Below are 16620 nucleotides of genomic sequence, written 5' to 3'. Positions count from 1 at the left end.
ACAGGATCATATCTCCGGTCATCTGCCCAAAGAATCTGCCAGGTATTGGAGAACCTGACGTCCATAGCAGCCATGTAGCGATGGACGTGCTCGTCCTCCTCCCTGACACAGCGACGCACCACCTCCGGCGGGGCCGGCTCCCTCTGCACCGAATGTGGCCCACGCGAACGCCATCAAAGAAGATCAGGGTCGACGACGGGACCCGAGGCCGGGTTCCTCACCAAGCGGCACGCCCCTCCAGGTAGCACCTCCCAGTGCCAGCCCGGCGGAGCCCAGCCCGGACATGGGTCAGCCGGACGTCGTCGCGAACGGGTCAACGGCGAGGATGCGAGCCGGGCATCGTCGAGAACAAATACTATTTTCCTGCAAAAAGTAACATTTTTTAATTGATTGGATTGTGATAACTAAAATTCTATATGAAAATTCCAAATTTTTCTATCACTGAAATTATAAGAAACTAAAAAAACATCGATCATCGTCTAACAATTTGACATTAATCTAATTCATCTAGCTAAAACTAATTCTAAAATTTCTAACATTTCTATATAACTAACATTTCTAATATTTCTATAACTAAAAAACAGAAAAATTGCTAACATTTCTATAAATATTTCTATAACTAAAAAACAGAAAAATTTATAACATTTCTAATATTTCTATAACTAAAAATCAGGAAAATTTCTAACATTTCTATAACTAAAATTTATAAGTAAAAAACTAAAAAAACAATTTGTGTGTGTGTGGACACATGGCGGCCGGGGCAGGAGCTCACCGGCGAGGCGAGACGACGGGGGGCGGCGACGGGCGGTGACGACGGGGATTGGGACGGGACGGCGACGACGGGGACGGCGACGGGCCGGGCGCGGATGACGGGGCGGGGCGCGGCGACGGGGACGGGGACGGCCGGGCCGGCGACGAGGGGCGGCGGTGACGGCGACGGACGGCGACGGGGATGGCGACGGGGACGGTGATGAGGGGCGGCGACGATGGCGACGGACGTTGACGGGGACGACGACGGACGGCGACGGGGGCAGCGCCGAGGGGAGGCGGCGACGGGCAGAGGAGAAGAAGCAGAGGGAGAGATGAGAAACTGATATTTTTTTGAAGTGTTTTCTTATATAGACCACCCCTTTAGTACCAGTTGGAGCCACCAACCGGTACTAAAGGTCTGTTATGGCCAGGCGAAGCGGCGGGAAGCGCACCCCCTTTAGTACCGAGTGGTGGTACCAACTGGTACAAAAGACCCACCCATTAGTACCGGGTGGAGCCACGACCCGGTAGTAAAGGGGTTGCGCTGGCGCAGGTGCGGTGCGGCAAGTTTAGTCCCACCTCGCTAGCCGAGAGGCATCCGCACTGGTACCGAGTGGTGGTACCAACTGGTACAAAAGACCCACCCTTTAGTACCGGGCGGAGCCACGACCCGGTACTAATTAAAAGGGTTGCGCTGGCGCAGGTGCGGTGCGGCAAGTTTAGTCCCACCTCGCTAGCCGAGAGGCGTCCGCACTGGTTTATAAGCCCCAGTGCGGTAGCTATCTCGAGCTCCACTCCAAAGCAGGCCTACTGGGCCTACCTGTTTTGTGCTGCCCTGTGGTCCTACTGGGCCTTTGCGGGCCTGCATCCTGGCCCAACAACATGTTGGGTTTCTAGTCGTATGCTGGCCGTTGTGGCGCAGTAGGCGGGCTTTTTTATTTTCTTATTTTTTAGCTTTATTTATTTTTGAGTTGTTTTTGCTGTATTTAGAGTTTCTTTGTGAATATTTTTTCTTTAGGTACAAAAAATTACAAACTTTCTGTTAGTGCCGGTAGTTTTCAAATTTGAATAGTTTAAATTTTGAATTATTTGAAATTTGTGTGAATCACTAGTTTGTGAATAACTTCACTTTGAAAATAAATTTTCAGTGATTCTTTTTTTCTTATGTTTAATATTAGTGTGTTTTATCATTATATTCAATTTGGTAATGCTTAGGTTATTTAAAGAATGAAATGCCTTTGTAACAGATGAGTCTTCGTCCGAAACCCTGATACTTCGAAAGAGATTGTCCATTTTGTACACGAAGTGCGTCCAGTTTTTGCGGTAACCCTCTCTACTTTTTTGCACATGCTATGTGGGTGAAATTATGATACCATGCCAACTTTCAACCTTTTCTGAGTTCATTTGAAGTGCTTTTCAATTTCAGGGTCATTTAGCTGAAAAAATAAGTAAATGCATGAAAGAATTTGTTTGCACATAAAATTTCTTCGAGTTTCAAATGCCAAAACACATAACTACCCTAACTATTACAGAGATTCCCTCCTGGGTGTGAAACACAGAAGAAAGTGATGATAGTGAAGCCGATCACATCCCAGATCTTTGGGTGTGAAACTTTTTCTTCGCGTGTGTCCCTTTGCGCCGTAGCCATGGAAAATCTTCATCATTTAACTGGATGCTCGGGTCAATATTCACTGTGAATGGAGCAATTTCATCAAACTTTTCATAATCTTCTGACATGTCTATCTTTGCATCCACTCCCACGATGTTTCTCTTCCCAGAAAGAACTATGTGGTGCTTGGGCTCATCGTATGATGCATTCGCTTCCTTATCTTTTCTTTTTCTCGGGTTGGTAGACCTGTCCTTCACATAGAAAACCTGTGCCACATCATTGGCTAGGACGAATGGTTCATCTGCATACGCAAGATTGTTGAGATCCAATGTTGTCATTCCGTAGTGCGGGTCTTCCGTTACCCCGCCTCGTGTCATATTGACCCATTTGCACCGAAATAAAGGGACCTTCAAACCACCTCCATAGTTAAGTTCCCATATGTCCTCTATGTAACCATAATATGTTTCCTTTCCCGTCATGGTTGTTGCATCAAAGCGGACACCACTGTTTTGGTTGGTGCTCTTCTTATCTTGGGAGATCGTGTAAAATGTATTACCATTTATCTCGTACCCTTTGTAAGTCATTATATTCGAAGAAGGTAACTGGGACAGTGAGTACAGGTCATCTTCAATAAAGGCGTCATGCATGGTACGTGTCTGCAACCAGCCGGCTTAACTCCTGGTTTGTTCACGTGTAATCCAGTGATCAAACCGCTCCAGGTGTTTGGAGCATAGAAAATTCTTGTGTTCGTCCATATACGGAGCCACCAAGGCGGAATTCTGTAGAACTGTGTAGTGTGCTTCACTGAGAGAATGTCCGTCCATACATATTATTTGATTCCCTCCTAGCGTGCCTTTTCCATCCAGTCTGCCCTTATGCCGCGATTCAGGAACACCAATCGGCTTAAGGTCAGGAATAAAGTCAATACAAAACTCAATGACCTCCTCATTTTCATGGCCCTTGGAGATGCTTCCTTCTGGCCTAGCATGGTTATGAACATATTTCTTTAAGACTCCCATGAACCTCTCAAAGGGGAACATATTGTGTAGAAATACAGGACCCAAAACGTTAATCTCTTCGCATAGGTGAACTAGGACGTGCGTCATGATGTTGAAGAAGGATGGTGGGAACACCAACTCGAAACTGACAAGACATTGCACCAAATCATTCTCTAACCTTGGTATGATTTCTGGATCGATTACCTTCTGAGAGATTGCATTGAGGAATGCACATAGCTTCACAATGGCTAATCGAACGTTATCCGGTAGAAGCCCCCTCAATGCAACCGGAAGCAGTTGCGTCATAATCACGTGGCAGTCATGAGACTTTAGGTTCTGGAACTTTTTCTCTGCCATGTTTATTATTCCCTTTATATTCGATGAGAAGCCAGACGGTACCTTAATACTGAGCAGGCATTCAAAGAAGATTTCCTTCTCTTCTTTGGTAAGAGCGTAGCTGGCATGACCCTGATGTATGTCGTCTTTTCCGTGCATACGTTGCTGGTCCTCCCGTGCCTCAGGTGTATCTTTTGTCTTCCCATACACGCCCAAGAAGCCAAGCAGGGTCACACAAAGATTCTTCGTCACGTGCATCACGTCGATTGCGGAGCGGACCTCTAGGTCTTTCCAATAGGGCAGGTCCCAAAATATAGATTTCTTCTTCCACATGGGTGCGCGTCCGTCAGCGTCATTCGGAACAGGTTGTCCGCCAGGACCCTTTCCAAAGACTACCTTCAAATCCTTGACCATATCATGTACATCAGCACCAGTACGGTGGCGAGGCTTCGTCCGGTGATCCGCCTCACCTTTGAAATGCTTGCCTTTCTTTCTTACGGGATGCCTGCTCGGAAGAAATCGACGATGTCCCAGGTACACATTCTTCCTACAATTGTCCAAATATATACTGTCGGTATCATCCAAACAGTGCGTGCATGCGCGGTATCCCTTGTTTGTCTGTCCTGAAAGGTTACTGAGAGCAGGCCAATCATTGATGGTCACGAACAGCAACGCCTTTAGGTCAAATTCTTCCCCCATGTGCTCATCCCACGCACGTACACCTGTTCCATTCCACAGCTGTAAGAGTTCTTCAACTAATGGCCTTAGGTACACATCAATGTCGTTGCCGGGTTGCTTAGGGCCTTGGATGAGCACTGGCATCATAATGAACTTCCGCTTCATGCACAACCAAGGAGGAAGGTTATACAAACATAGAGTCACAGGCCAGGTGCTATGGTTGCTGCTCTGCTCCCCAAAAGGATTAATGCCATCTGCGCTTAGACCAAACCATACGTTCCTTGCGTCATCTGCAAACTCCTTCCCGTACTTTCTCTCGATTTTTCTCCACTGCGACCCGTCAGCGGGTACTCTCAACTTTCCGTCTTTCTTACGGTCTTCTCTATGCCATCGCATCGCCTTGGCATGCTCTTTGTTTTGGAACAAACGTTTCAACCGTGGTATTATAGGAGCATACCACATCACCTTGGCAGGAATCTTCTTCCTGGGGCACTCGCCCTCGACATCACCAGGGTCATCGTGGCTGATCTTATAGCGCAATGCACCGCATACCGGGCAAGCGTTCAAATCCTCGTACTCACCGCAGTAGAGGATGCAGTCATTAGGGCATGCATGTATCTTCTGCACCTCTAACCCTAGAGGGCAGACAGCCTTCTTTGCTTCGTACGTACTCTCGGGCAATTCATTGTCCTTTGGAAGCATATTCTTTATCATTACCAGCAACTTTCCAAATCCCTTGTCAGATACACCATTCTCTGCCTTCCATTGCAGCAATTCCAGTGTGGTGCCCAACTTTTTCTTGTCAGCTTCGCAATTCGGGTACAACAATTTCTTGTGATCCTCTAACATGCGCTGCAACTTCTTCTTCTCCAAATCACTTGCGCAGTTTCTCTTTGCATCGGCAATGGCCCGACCTAGATCATCAGCGGGCTCATCTGATGCCTCTTCTTCAGCTTCTTCCCGCATTGCCGGCTCAGCTTCTTCCCCCATTGTTGTATCATCGTATTCAGGGAACCCATGGCCAGGATAGCTGTCGTCGTCCTCTTCTTCTTCATTGTCTTCCATCATAACCCCTCTTTCTCCGTGCTTGGTCCAAACATTATAGTGGGGCATGAAACCGGACTTAAACAGGTGGACGTGAATGGTTCTTGACTTAGAGTAATTGTGATCATTCTTACAGACAACACATGGACAAGGCATAAAACCATCCGCCCGCTTGTTTGCCTCAGCCGCAAGCAGAAAAGTTTGCACGCCATTAATGAACTCGGGAGAGCATCGGTCATCGTACATCCATTGTCGGCTCATCTTCATTACACAACACCAAAAAGACCAAATTAATACAAGTTCATACATAAAGTTCATACAACACTTAAATGCAACAAACAAATAACTCTCTAACTAAAGCATTTAAATGCAACAACAAATGCGATCAAGATCGCAACTAAGGTAACAATTGATCCAACAGCATAATGATACCAAGCCTCACTATCAATGGCATATTTTCTAATCTTTCTAATCTTCAAGCGCATTTTCTCCATCTTGATCTTGTGATCATCGACGACATCGGCAACATGCAACTCCAATTCCATCTTCTCCCCCTCAATTCTTTTCAATTTTTCTTTCAAATACTCGTTTTCTCTTTCAACTAAATTTAACCTCTCGACAATAGGGTCGGTTGGAATTTCCGGTTCACAAACCTCCTAGATAAAAATATCTATGTCAACTTGATGGGCATAATTTGTCATAAACACGAAATGCAACAACTAGTTTTAAAAGAGAATATACCACATCCGAATCATAACAAGGACGAGGGCCGACGGGGACGGATATCAAAACCATGGCACTATGTATAACAAACAACGTACGGGTAAGATAATTATACGAGTAACTATATATCCAAATCACACAAACATCAATTTGGTAATGTAAAACATTCATGAACAAGAGGCTCACCACAAGGTGGTGCCGGCGACGGGACGGTGCGGGCGATCGACGGTGGTTACGACGGAGATTTAGAAGGCACTAAGTAAACCACACCTACATATGCAAACTAAGTGTTATTTTTTACCTCAAATTGCATATAAATCAAATACTAGCACACATATAATTCCTCCCAAATTACTAAACTCACAAATTAATCACTATACAAAGCATTGCAAGAGCTAATCTAGCAATGAGAGATGAAATGACAAAGTTGCTAACCTTTGTGATCATTTGAATGGATGGGGCCTTCAAATCTTGACAAATTTTGGGCAAAATGTGTGATGAGCTCGAGAGGAAGAGGGGAAGAACAGAGAGGAGAGGGGTAAGGGGAATAACAGAGCGAGCTCGGGTGGATGGAGGGTTTATGTAGGATGACCTTTAGCACCGGTTCGTAACACGAACCGGTGCTAAAGGTGCTGGAGGGGCCCCAGACTGACAACATCCTGCCACCACCCACTTTAGTACCGGTTGGTGGCACAAACCGGTACTAAAGGTTCTCCATGAACCGGTACTAATGAGAGCGTCCGGCTAGCCGTTGGAATCGGCACTAATGGACACATTAGTGCCGGCTCAAAATCGAACCGGCACTAATGTACTTCACATTTGACCCTTTTTCTACTAGTGCAGGCCTGTTGGATGCAACATTTTTCGTTGTTGGGCTGTTTGGTTGTTGTGTGCATGGGTGGCTCTGGCGGTACATCCGTACATGGGTGTAGGTGGTTTGTAGGTATTTTCCTCTGATCACCTTCTTAATCTACTTCACCCCTTCTACACAACTGTGCTTCGATTCAAGATAAGTTGTACACGAAACAGATGCACCTCAATGTTCTGATTTCATTCAGGTGATCGAATCATAGTTTCATTCACTGTATATGTTGAATTTCATGTTCATATTTGATCCTTTTTGGACGAATTTTGACAGCTTCGTGGCAGGCGGTCGACCGTTCAAAGTTTGCTTTAACGAGTAGATTCAGCTCACTGTTTGACACGATTTCTGTATTGTGTGTTTTCTGTTTCACAAATAGATGAGTAGATCTACATGACATGCATGTCATCCTCCTAATCTCCTTCACTCCTAATCATGTTCACTAGTCTCTCTTCTAATCTACACAACTGTGCTTCGATTCGAAATACATTGTACATGAAAAAGATGCACACTTACTTTTATTGAGTATAAATTTCAATTCCATGTTTATGTTTGAGGCTATTTTGGATGATTTTTGACAAATACATCATGCACGGCCGACAGTAGCTTCATCTCTTCGTTTCACACGACTTCCGTGTTACACGTATTCTATTGTGACGATCAGAGACAAATACATATACATCTCACTAGCTAGTTCCTTCTCATATTTCCAGTGTATTGTACAATGGTGCGTTGAACTTGTGAGAGCAATGCCACGTATGTGCTATTCATGTGAGCTTGGGCATGTGTGTTGTTCATGCAAACGTGTGGGTGTGCTGGCGCGCATGCCTGTGTTGTCCATGTAAACGTGTGTGTGTTTTGTCACGTGTGCGTCAGTCCTAATGTAACCTCTTTGTTCAATTGTACTGTAGTTGTTAACTCCTAATTACAATGCATGTATACAATCAGACAGCGGGAAGAAATTGCTTACACGATGCAGGCAACCACACGTAGGTAACCAAACAACATATGAACGCCATATATTGCCATGTATATCCTCGACCAGGCTCTACTCGGCCTGTCTCGTTTTCTCATGTAACCTCTGAAAATAGATGCAGATTATCATCCTTAACAACAGAGAGTGAGAGAGGTCAGGGGTCGGTGGGAAGCTTCGGGGGTACCTCGGCTGGCGTGACGAAGTGAACAGCTAGCTTGATGAAGTGAACAGCTAGCTAGAGGCCGAAGCCGTCCCTGCTTTTACGTGCACTTGGTCCTAATACAAGCCTAGTCAGCACAGGTAACCAAAACTATCCTGAAGCGACACAAGCAAGCGCGGCATATCGGGAGGGACAACTCCTTTTCTGCATCATTCATTTAATTAGTTCATGATTTTTCAGTCAACTAGATTAACTTAATTTTATGTTTGTTAAACCCTGGTGTAGTCGGAACAGACAAAACAAAAATCAAGGACTGGTTTATTTGGTGATGGTGTGAATCCACACCCTTTTCCTTGGAGTATTACTACATCGTATGGGCTTATATATCTTATCTGTAGTGGCCTGCATCTACATACAGAAAGCGACTCTAGGTGAACTATAAGGGTTCGGTTGAGTGCATATATTGACTTCCTTGTTCTTGCTCCATGAATTCTCTCTCGAGTCCTGGTCAGTGCCCAACGTTCTTAGTCAGGAAGAGAGGAAACTTGCCATTCTTCGTTTTGTTGTGCTCCTTTGAGATGAATAAGCAACAGAATTATAACCGAATACTGTTTGACCAACAAATTCAGAGATATGGCATGAAAAGAATTGTGCCCCTGGCCTATTAGGATCGGCCCATTTCCATCACGTACACACTAAAGCAATTTACGATGCTACAAAATTGCAATTTCAGGATTATTTACACAACAAGAAATGAACCTGATATTCCATGTACTCCCTTAGTTTCGGATTATATGATCTTCAAACTTTTTTCGGAATCAGATGTATAGGACGCATTTTAGTATGTTCGTTCACTCATTTTAGTTTGTATGTAGTTCATATTGAAATAAGTATTTTTCTAGTTACTTCATAACTACAAAACCACGATGATGGGAATATGATTTAAAAAATGCCACGAGTGACATTGATTTTATCACACAATGCACTTAATGTTGGATGTATTAAATTTTGTCACTTAATCTTAGTCTTCTTCGATGGAAAGCCTTCTATTTTAGGCATGATACAATATGGTCCCCTAGTGTACAATGAAACACAAATTATAGTTACAATATGATCCCCTAGTGAATAATGAAACATATATTTTAGTTACGACATGATCTCCTAGCGAACAATGAAACATATATTCTAGTTAAGACATGATACCAAATATAATCTGCTCATCCTTATTCTTATCTAGCTACTTTGACACAGCCGGATGCGGGCCCTAGAAGTCCCTAGGTACTCTTCTCTTGACTCACTCTATCCATGCCCTAAGTTATGTACCTCCCATAGTTCAACATGATTCATACACAAGCTCCGCCAGTACACGAAATTAAGGGGTGGTTGCCCGAAAGGTATCTACCATGTTAGTAACTTCTGAGTTAACCTTTACCCGACCGTCTCTCTACGATGCTTTGAAAGTTATAAAAGTTGAAATTGTTCCCGCGGGGTACGCAGGCCACATTTCGAGTCGCTTATTAAGCTTACTGGTGTCGGCATCGTATTACGAGTGAGATATCTGATTCTGGAATTCGAATACGCAAAAGGTATGAATATCTTTTCACTGGCCCAAAGAGTGGGTCGAAGAGGTTTCTTGGCCCAAAAAAGTAAACTCGGAGACCTTACCAGAAGGACGGCCATTCCCTTTGCGTCTGCCCTTGCCCAGAAATGCACCTCCAATTGGATGATATGCACGAGGTGATCCTCCTAAGGGCACACGCCATTGAAGATGCAATTGTTTTGATGTTTCCAAAGCCACTAGGAGAGGGAAGTTAGACCTTTCTCGAGGCCGGTAGGAGCTAATTAGGTTGAAGTAGCCACTAGTAGAGAAAATCTTCATCTCCTCGTGGTAATGTAGCAGTAGAGTGGCACCAAGAGAGCACTTCATGCCACACTGAGGGGTTGTGTTGCAGTTGTAGGTGGTCCGCTGTCTCCACCATCTATGGGGGCAACCAAGGGGTGGCAGCAGGAGTGTGCGTGGCACATGCTGTAGTGATTTGGTCGATGATGAAGGTCGGCCCCGTTTGATCTAGCCTACGTGGGTGGCCACAACCGCCCTACATCTGGGGGTGGGGCGCCTGGTCATGCAATGGTGGCAAGAGTGTCACATTAACGGTGGACACAAGGTGTGCGACGGTCATGGGTCAACGTGTGTGTGGCACATGGATACTCTTGCACGATGATGATGGATATGAGACATGCGGTAGAAGTTGGATGATGCGAGTGCGGGCGACAGGTGGTGGGGCCTGACGAGGCCTCCTTGTCAAATTTGCCAACATGAATGGTCAACGTCGTGTCGTCAGCTGCCACAGGATGACTTCGGTCAAGGCGGGGCAGGGTTGTCGAATGGCACCATGTGGGCTCTTGGCGGCACTAGCGCCTTTATGTTTGTATGTTGCATCCAATCACTGACATGCTCCATTTTGCTCCTCGTATCTGTGGTATGTCTCGTTGAGTGGCGATGTATACATCAGGTATGTGAGTGTGTACGACTACTGAGGTATGGCAATCGGACTTGTAGCCATTGTTGAGGAAATCGTTAACTAGTAGTTGCTCGGTTGGCTGGAGAGTAGGGGATTAATAGGATAATCGGCAAATTAATTAGCCATTTAATCAGTTCATCAGACAATTTACCAGTTTATCGGCTACTCGATGACCCTACAAGTAGGGATTAATCAGCAAGTTACCTAGTTAATGAGACGAATTCTTGAACAGGGTTGTAGCAATGACATCTTCCTCTAAAAGTGAGGGTGACAATACATTGTGACTTAAGTTTGGTGGTGCTCTTAAGCATAGGGCATTCTACCCAACTTTGGAAACTGTAGGTCTAACATGCATTGGTGGTGTTTTCGACTATTCCCTTGTTGGAGGCATTCTTTAGAGTTTGCACATACTTCTCTAGGGAAACCCAAGATCTAGCTTCCTGTCAATGGATCTGGCAACGGCGACGAAAGCACATTGTTCCCTTCTTGAAGGCCTCTTTGTTGAAGCACATTTCTTGTTGTCTGGGTGTTGTCCTTAGTAGTCGTTAATGTCAATGGTTGTTGCATGTTGCAATTCACTTTGATGGGACTTCTGAATGTCATGTTTTTTGTCGTCTTTCTTTTGTGTGTGGGTTTATGTTTTATGCATGAATACTACTCATGAGGGTGCATGCTTAATGTATTTGTATTATTTCAATGCAGCATTATGAGTTAATAAAAGGTCCTAAAAGTTTCATCGGGGTGTCACTTTAGTCCTAATTCTTCTAAAATGCACCTTTAGGTCCTAATTCTTTAGTAAGTGGTTCACCCGAGGTCCTTTTTTCACGAGGGCTCGTTGACCTACCCGCGTGGCATGTTGGCCCATGCCACGTCGCAGAGGGCCCAACTGCATGTCAAGAAAAATACATTGGAGGTCCTAAAAGTTTCTAGGCTGTGTCAGTTTAGTCCTACTTCTTTCAAAATGCACGTTTAGGTCATAATTTTATAATAAGTGGTTCACCCGAGGTCCTTTTTTGCACAATTCTTCGCTGGCCTGCTTCGTTGCGCGTTGACCCACGCCACATCAACTTAGGTCACTAGCAGATGAGGAACATTGCAAAAAGCCCTAAGTTTTTCACCGCTATCGTCCTGTAGCTATGTGATTTCCTCTACTCTGCCACAATCACCAGCCATAGGCATCAATTTAGTTCGATTTGCATTGTTTCATTAAGTTTCTCAAACCGCTTGCTCTAATTTGAGGTTAGGTGGTAGGAGCTTGTGGAGGAGGCAGTGCCGCCGATGATGCTGCAGCGCTCCTCTTTGTTGCCCGCTTCCCTGCCGAGGAGTTTGCTGGGAAGAGAAAGAGAGAGAGAGATTCGGTAGGGGCTGGGAAATGTCAACAGGGGGGTTTACAAGGGACTTTCTGTAAATAAAAGAGCAACCTCAGCGGCCTCAAAGTTGACGTGGCATGGGTCAACGCATCATTCAAGCAAGTCAGTGAATGATCATACAAAAAAGGACCTCAGGTGAACCACTTGCTATAGAATTGGAATCTAAACGTGCATTTTGAAAGAAGTAGCACTAAAGTGACAGTATGCAAAAACTTTTAGGACCTCCAGTGTATTTTTCTTGCCTCACGGTTGGGCCCTTAGTCGACGTGGCATGGGTCAACGCGCCACGCGGGCAGGTCAGCGAGTGCTCATGAAAAAAGGACCTCGGATGAACCACTTACTAAAGAATTAGCACCTAAAGGTGCATTTTGAAAGAATTGGGACTAAAGTGACACCCTCACAAAAGTTGTAGGACCTCCAGTGCATTTAATTCTTAATAAAACATTGTTCTTTTTTTAGAAAAAAAATGAAGGAGAAGGCGAGCTGATTAAGAGCATGGTTAAATAATACAACCAACCTGATGGTTATATGATGTTGCCAAGTCATTTAAAATCAAGCTTATAGCCGGCAAGTACAATAATTAGATATAAAGATGTGTTACTTTATTAATATATGGCTCACCTTTCACTCGTACATAGTGCCTTGGAGCACGTGCCGCAGCTGGCTCCTCCTCTCTTCCATCCATGTCAGCAGAAAAATAATATTAAAGTCTTATAGTATGCTTACATAAGCTTATTGTACTTGCTCTAAGGGTGCATGAAGACAACTCTTCTCATTAAATCATCACAGAAATCCACAAAGTTCATGGGAACCAGAAAAAACAAGAAATATTCACACAAGTACGCTTCCCAAGCTTAGCTAGAACAACCTTACGTGTAGTATTCTTGATAGTGTTATTAGTAAGCTATACCACAGGTAATCCTAAGAAGCTCGTCGAGGTAGTCGGTGCCGAGGTCATCCAGCTCCACGACGGGCCGCTCCTGCATGGCCATCGTCTTGTTCTTCCTCATCCTGGCCGTCGCTGCGTCGTTCGCTATCTCGGCTTTGTTGCGCCACCGTCTCTTGGAGTGGCGCCGTTTGAGCGCCAGCACAGGCGATCCGTCCATGCCCGTAGACATGGCGCCGAGGACGCAGAGCGACTCCTGCACGCGCTCCAGAGGGAAGTTGAGCGTCGTGGCCGCGCCCCGCGAGTAGAGCGCCGCCTGGTCATATGCCATCGCAGCTTCCTCCGCACTGCCGAAGGTGCCCAGCCAGACCCGCGCGCCGCCCCGCGTCGAGTCACGGATCTCGGCGGCGAACCGCCCCCACGGCCGCGCGCGCACGCTGATGTACGGAGGCGCAGCCGACGCTGCTCGCTTCTTGGGCCGAGGACTCGTTTCAGCGCCAACCGTCTCGTCGCTGCTCATGTCGGAGGGAAACGAGTCCCAGGACGAGAAGGAGGAGGAGGAGCTGGAGGAGGGATTACTATTAGCAGCGGCGCCCATGCGTCCGGCCTGGAAATGATTCCAAGAAGCTGGAGCGGCGCCGGCGCGGGCGGCCAAGCCTGCTGAGTTCTGCAGCCTTGTTTCAGCCATATCATCGCTCCTCAAGTCGTGGGATGGAAACGAGCCCAGCGATGAGATTGAGGAGCAGGAGGGATCAGTACAGCCGGTGCAGTAGTACATATCACCGTGATTGAGGAGCAGCTGGGATGGAAATGAATCAAGTCTTGAGGTCTTGAGGTCTGACAAATTAGAAGGAAATTTTGTGTTGACAAATAGGAGTACCAGGACGGTGCCACTTCCGCCAATGATCAGCTCTAAAAATGACAAGTAAAATTGGTAATGCGTACGTGGGGGAGTCGTTTTCTCCGGAAAGTGTGTGTTCGGTTTTGGGGCAGTGCCTCAACTGAAGGGGGAGGGGCCGCTCACTGACGTAGGGCGGCTCAGTAAGACAAGCCTCATGGGCGTCACCTCCTAGCGTTGACGTAGCTTTTGTTTGCTGGTGGACACAGGCTCGATTCCGTGACACATGCATGTTTATTTTGAATGAAGCATACATCAAGCCACGCAACATCTATTCTAAATTCTGCAAGAGAATTTTGCCCCTAATCATGATCATGCAAAGTATTACTGCTGCGCGGTGCCACAGAGCAAGAGCGTTTGTGTGTCTACAGATTTGGTGTATCCGACCTTGTGGACACTAGGTTAATGTCCTCTCAGATTCGTTCATGTGTATCTGATGAGTTTATGTTACTGTTTTCTATCGCTTTTGTTGGTGTGATCCATTGTGACTTCAGCGTTGTGCTTTGGCGTTCTATTGAAGATCTTGTGGTTCTACGACATTCATGTACTTTTAGGAGATATCCCTGTCCCAAGTATATTAAACCCTCATGCACGGCTTCCTGTTGAATGGGCAACTCAAGAGGGTTTCTGAAACCTACGAAGTTAGTCAAGTTCATGCAGATGTACGAGGGGCGGTGCCGTTGCTTCAATCTGACTGCACTCATTTTACTAAAGCATTAGCAGTATTTCATGTTGGAAAGATTGGTACCATGAAGAAGATGATTTTGTGAAATTTCACGGTAATTTTTAGTTATAAGACTTACTTTGTAATTTCATGAATCTATGATACGAAGCATTGTCCCTGTGATTTTTTTGAAATTTAAATAAATTCATAGGTCATTCTCCACACACACAAAAACGAGACTAGGTCAAGCAGTCATCATCGTAGTTTTTGTTTACATAGATGCCTTTCCAGTTGAGTAATGCCAATATAGTTTTGCCAATTCCACAACTACTTTACTGAGGTCGCTCTCACTCCAGCTAATCGCGGGACTAAGACCTCCTGAAAATTAGACAAGACGAGGTCGACGAGAACCGGAGAAGCTTCGGAGATGGCTCGGGGTGATGTGGACAGCCGGCGCCGGCAGCCTCTCAACTTTTCACTCTGACGACACACCCTATTTCCCGGCCGCCCCTAGTCGAGCCAGTGCCGTCACCGATGGCGTAAACCACCCTGGAGAAAACAAATTAAATGATGCTAGCAGTACCATCTCTCTCAGGTTCACCTGGACAATGCTATACTGGATCGATACATTCTCATCAGCTGCTGGTGGATTATTAAATCCAGCAGTCAACTAGAATAACTTTCGAATTTGTTAAGCCCCAAGTGTACACCCAATATATAGATAAACTAAATCAAGGACTCTACTACATTATTATGTGGAAGTGCAAATTTCGCCCTACCTATTATGGGCCTGTATATATATATCCTACTTGCTCAACTTGAAGGCATCTATGTAGAACCGTTGGTCAGCTATAAAAGTTCGGTTGACTGCACATATATATTGACTTCCTTGTTCTTGCTCCATGAATTCTCTCTCTAGGTATAGTCAATCTCAATGTTCTTAGTCAGAAAAAGAAGAAACTCCCCTTCTTCGTCTTGGTTGACACAAAGAACAAAAACTGTTTGACCAAAAAATTCAAAAATACGGCATGAATCGTCCGTTTATGGCTTTATCCCTTATAATTCTAATTGATTGCTAAAGTAAAAGAAAAACTTGCACCCCTAGCCGTATTAGCACTACCAGAATAACTGGCGATGCCGACGGCCCCCGTCGGCATAGATTGGCTATCCCGACGGCCAGCTTAAGCCGTCGGCGTAGAAAAGCCGTCGGCGTATATCCATCTATGCCGACGGCCCACGTCGGCATAGCTCAGCCGTCGGCATCGCGAGAAATATGCCTATGCAGGCCGTCGGCATAGAGGAGCCCGTCGGCATAGCACGTGGGCCCGGCTACCCGGGCGGAGACGGCCGTTTGACGGCGTCAGACAATGCCGACCGGCTAACGGTGGCCATCGGCATAGCTCCCACGTCATTGATCCGCGTCGCCCGCCACGTCATCGATCCGCGTCGCTCGCCGGTCCATGGGGTGGCAAATCTATGCCGACGGCCTAGCCATCGGGATAGGCCTGGCCCATGGATGTTTCCACGTCATCGATCCCCGCCCTAAGCCACGTCATCGATCCAGGGCTCTACCGTTCCGTGGCCGTAGCTATGCCGACGGCTTTGCTGTAGGCATATATTTCTAATCATATTTTAATATTTCATTTATTTTTTATTTTTTTGCAAAACTAATTTCATTAACTTAAATGTGCCATATGTACAGAAAACATATATATCGATTGCCCCCCCACACGGGCCTTGCTTCCGTCGTGTCACGGAGAGGTTAGACAGGACAGGGTACTTGTGGGGGGTAGCAATGCCGCCACGTGTTGCGGTGGGCCCTCCTACGGTTGTGGAAGCGTGGTGGTAGGCATAGGCACCTGGCACGCGGCTCCGGGGTGTGCCCCCTCACGGGCGTCGCTGCCGCCGTGTCACGGAGGGGGGAAACGACCACGTCGGGCCGACACAGAGGGAATCTTGGGGTGGGTTGGGCCGGGACGGTGTTGGGGTGTAGCTATGGGCTCGACTATGACAACCAGGTGAAAAGGTCCACCGGTCAAACCCCGTCCGGCGAAAGTCAAAGGGCTTGACCCGGCGGTCGTCTGTGTGAGGGTTAGAGAGGACGGGGTACCTGTGGGGGGTAGCAATGCCGCCAGGTGTTGCGG

General features: G+C 46.2%; 1 protein-coding gene across 1 annotated transcript in view; it reads right to left on the bottom strand.

Annotated features, from left to right (window-relative positions):
- Positions 1–12924: 12924 nt before the first annotated feature.
- The window catches only part of LOC123055499 (ethylene-responsive transcription factor 15-like), a 44806-nt gene continuing 41110 nt past the window's right edge, over positions 12925–16620 (bottom strand). The window contains exon 3 of the mRNA XM_044479499.1: positions 12925–13751. Within this exon, the coding sequence (XP_044335434.1) occupies positions 12925–13751 (827 nt within the window). The remainder of the gene's footprint in view (positions 13752–16620) is intronic.

This window comes from Triticum aestivum, chromosome 2D (genome assembly GCF_018294505.1).
Source record: "Triticum aestivum cultivar Chinese Spring chromosome 2D, IWGSC CS RefSeq v2.1, whole genome shotgun sequence".
Lineage (NCBI taxonomy): Eukaryota > Viridiplantae > Streptophyta > Magnoliopsida > Poales > Poaceae > Triticum > Triticum aestivum.
The sequence above is the reverse complement of the archived record's forward strand: the minus strand, read 5'-3'. Positions and strand labels throughout refer to the sequence as shown.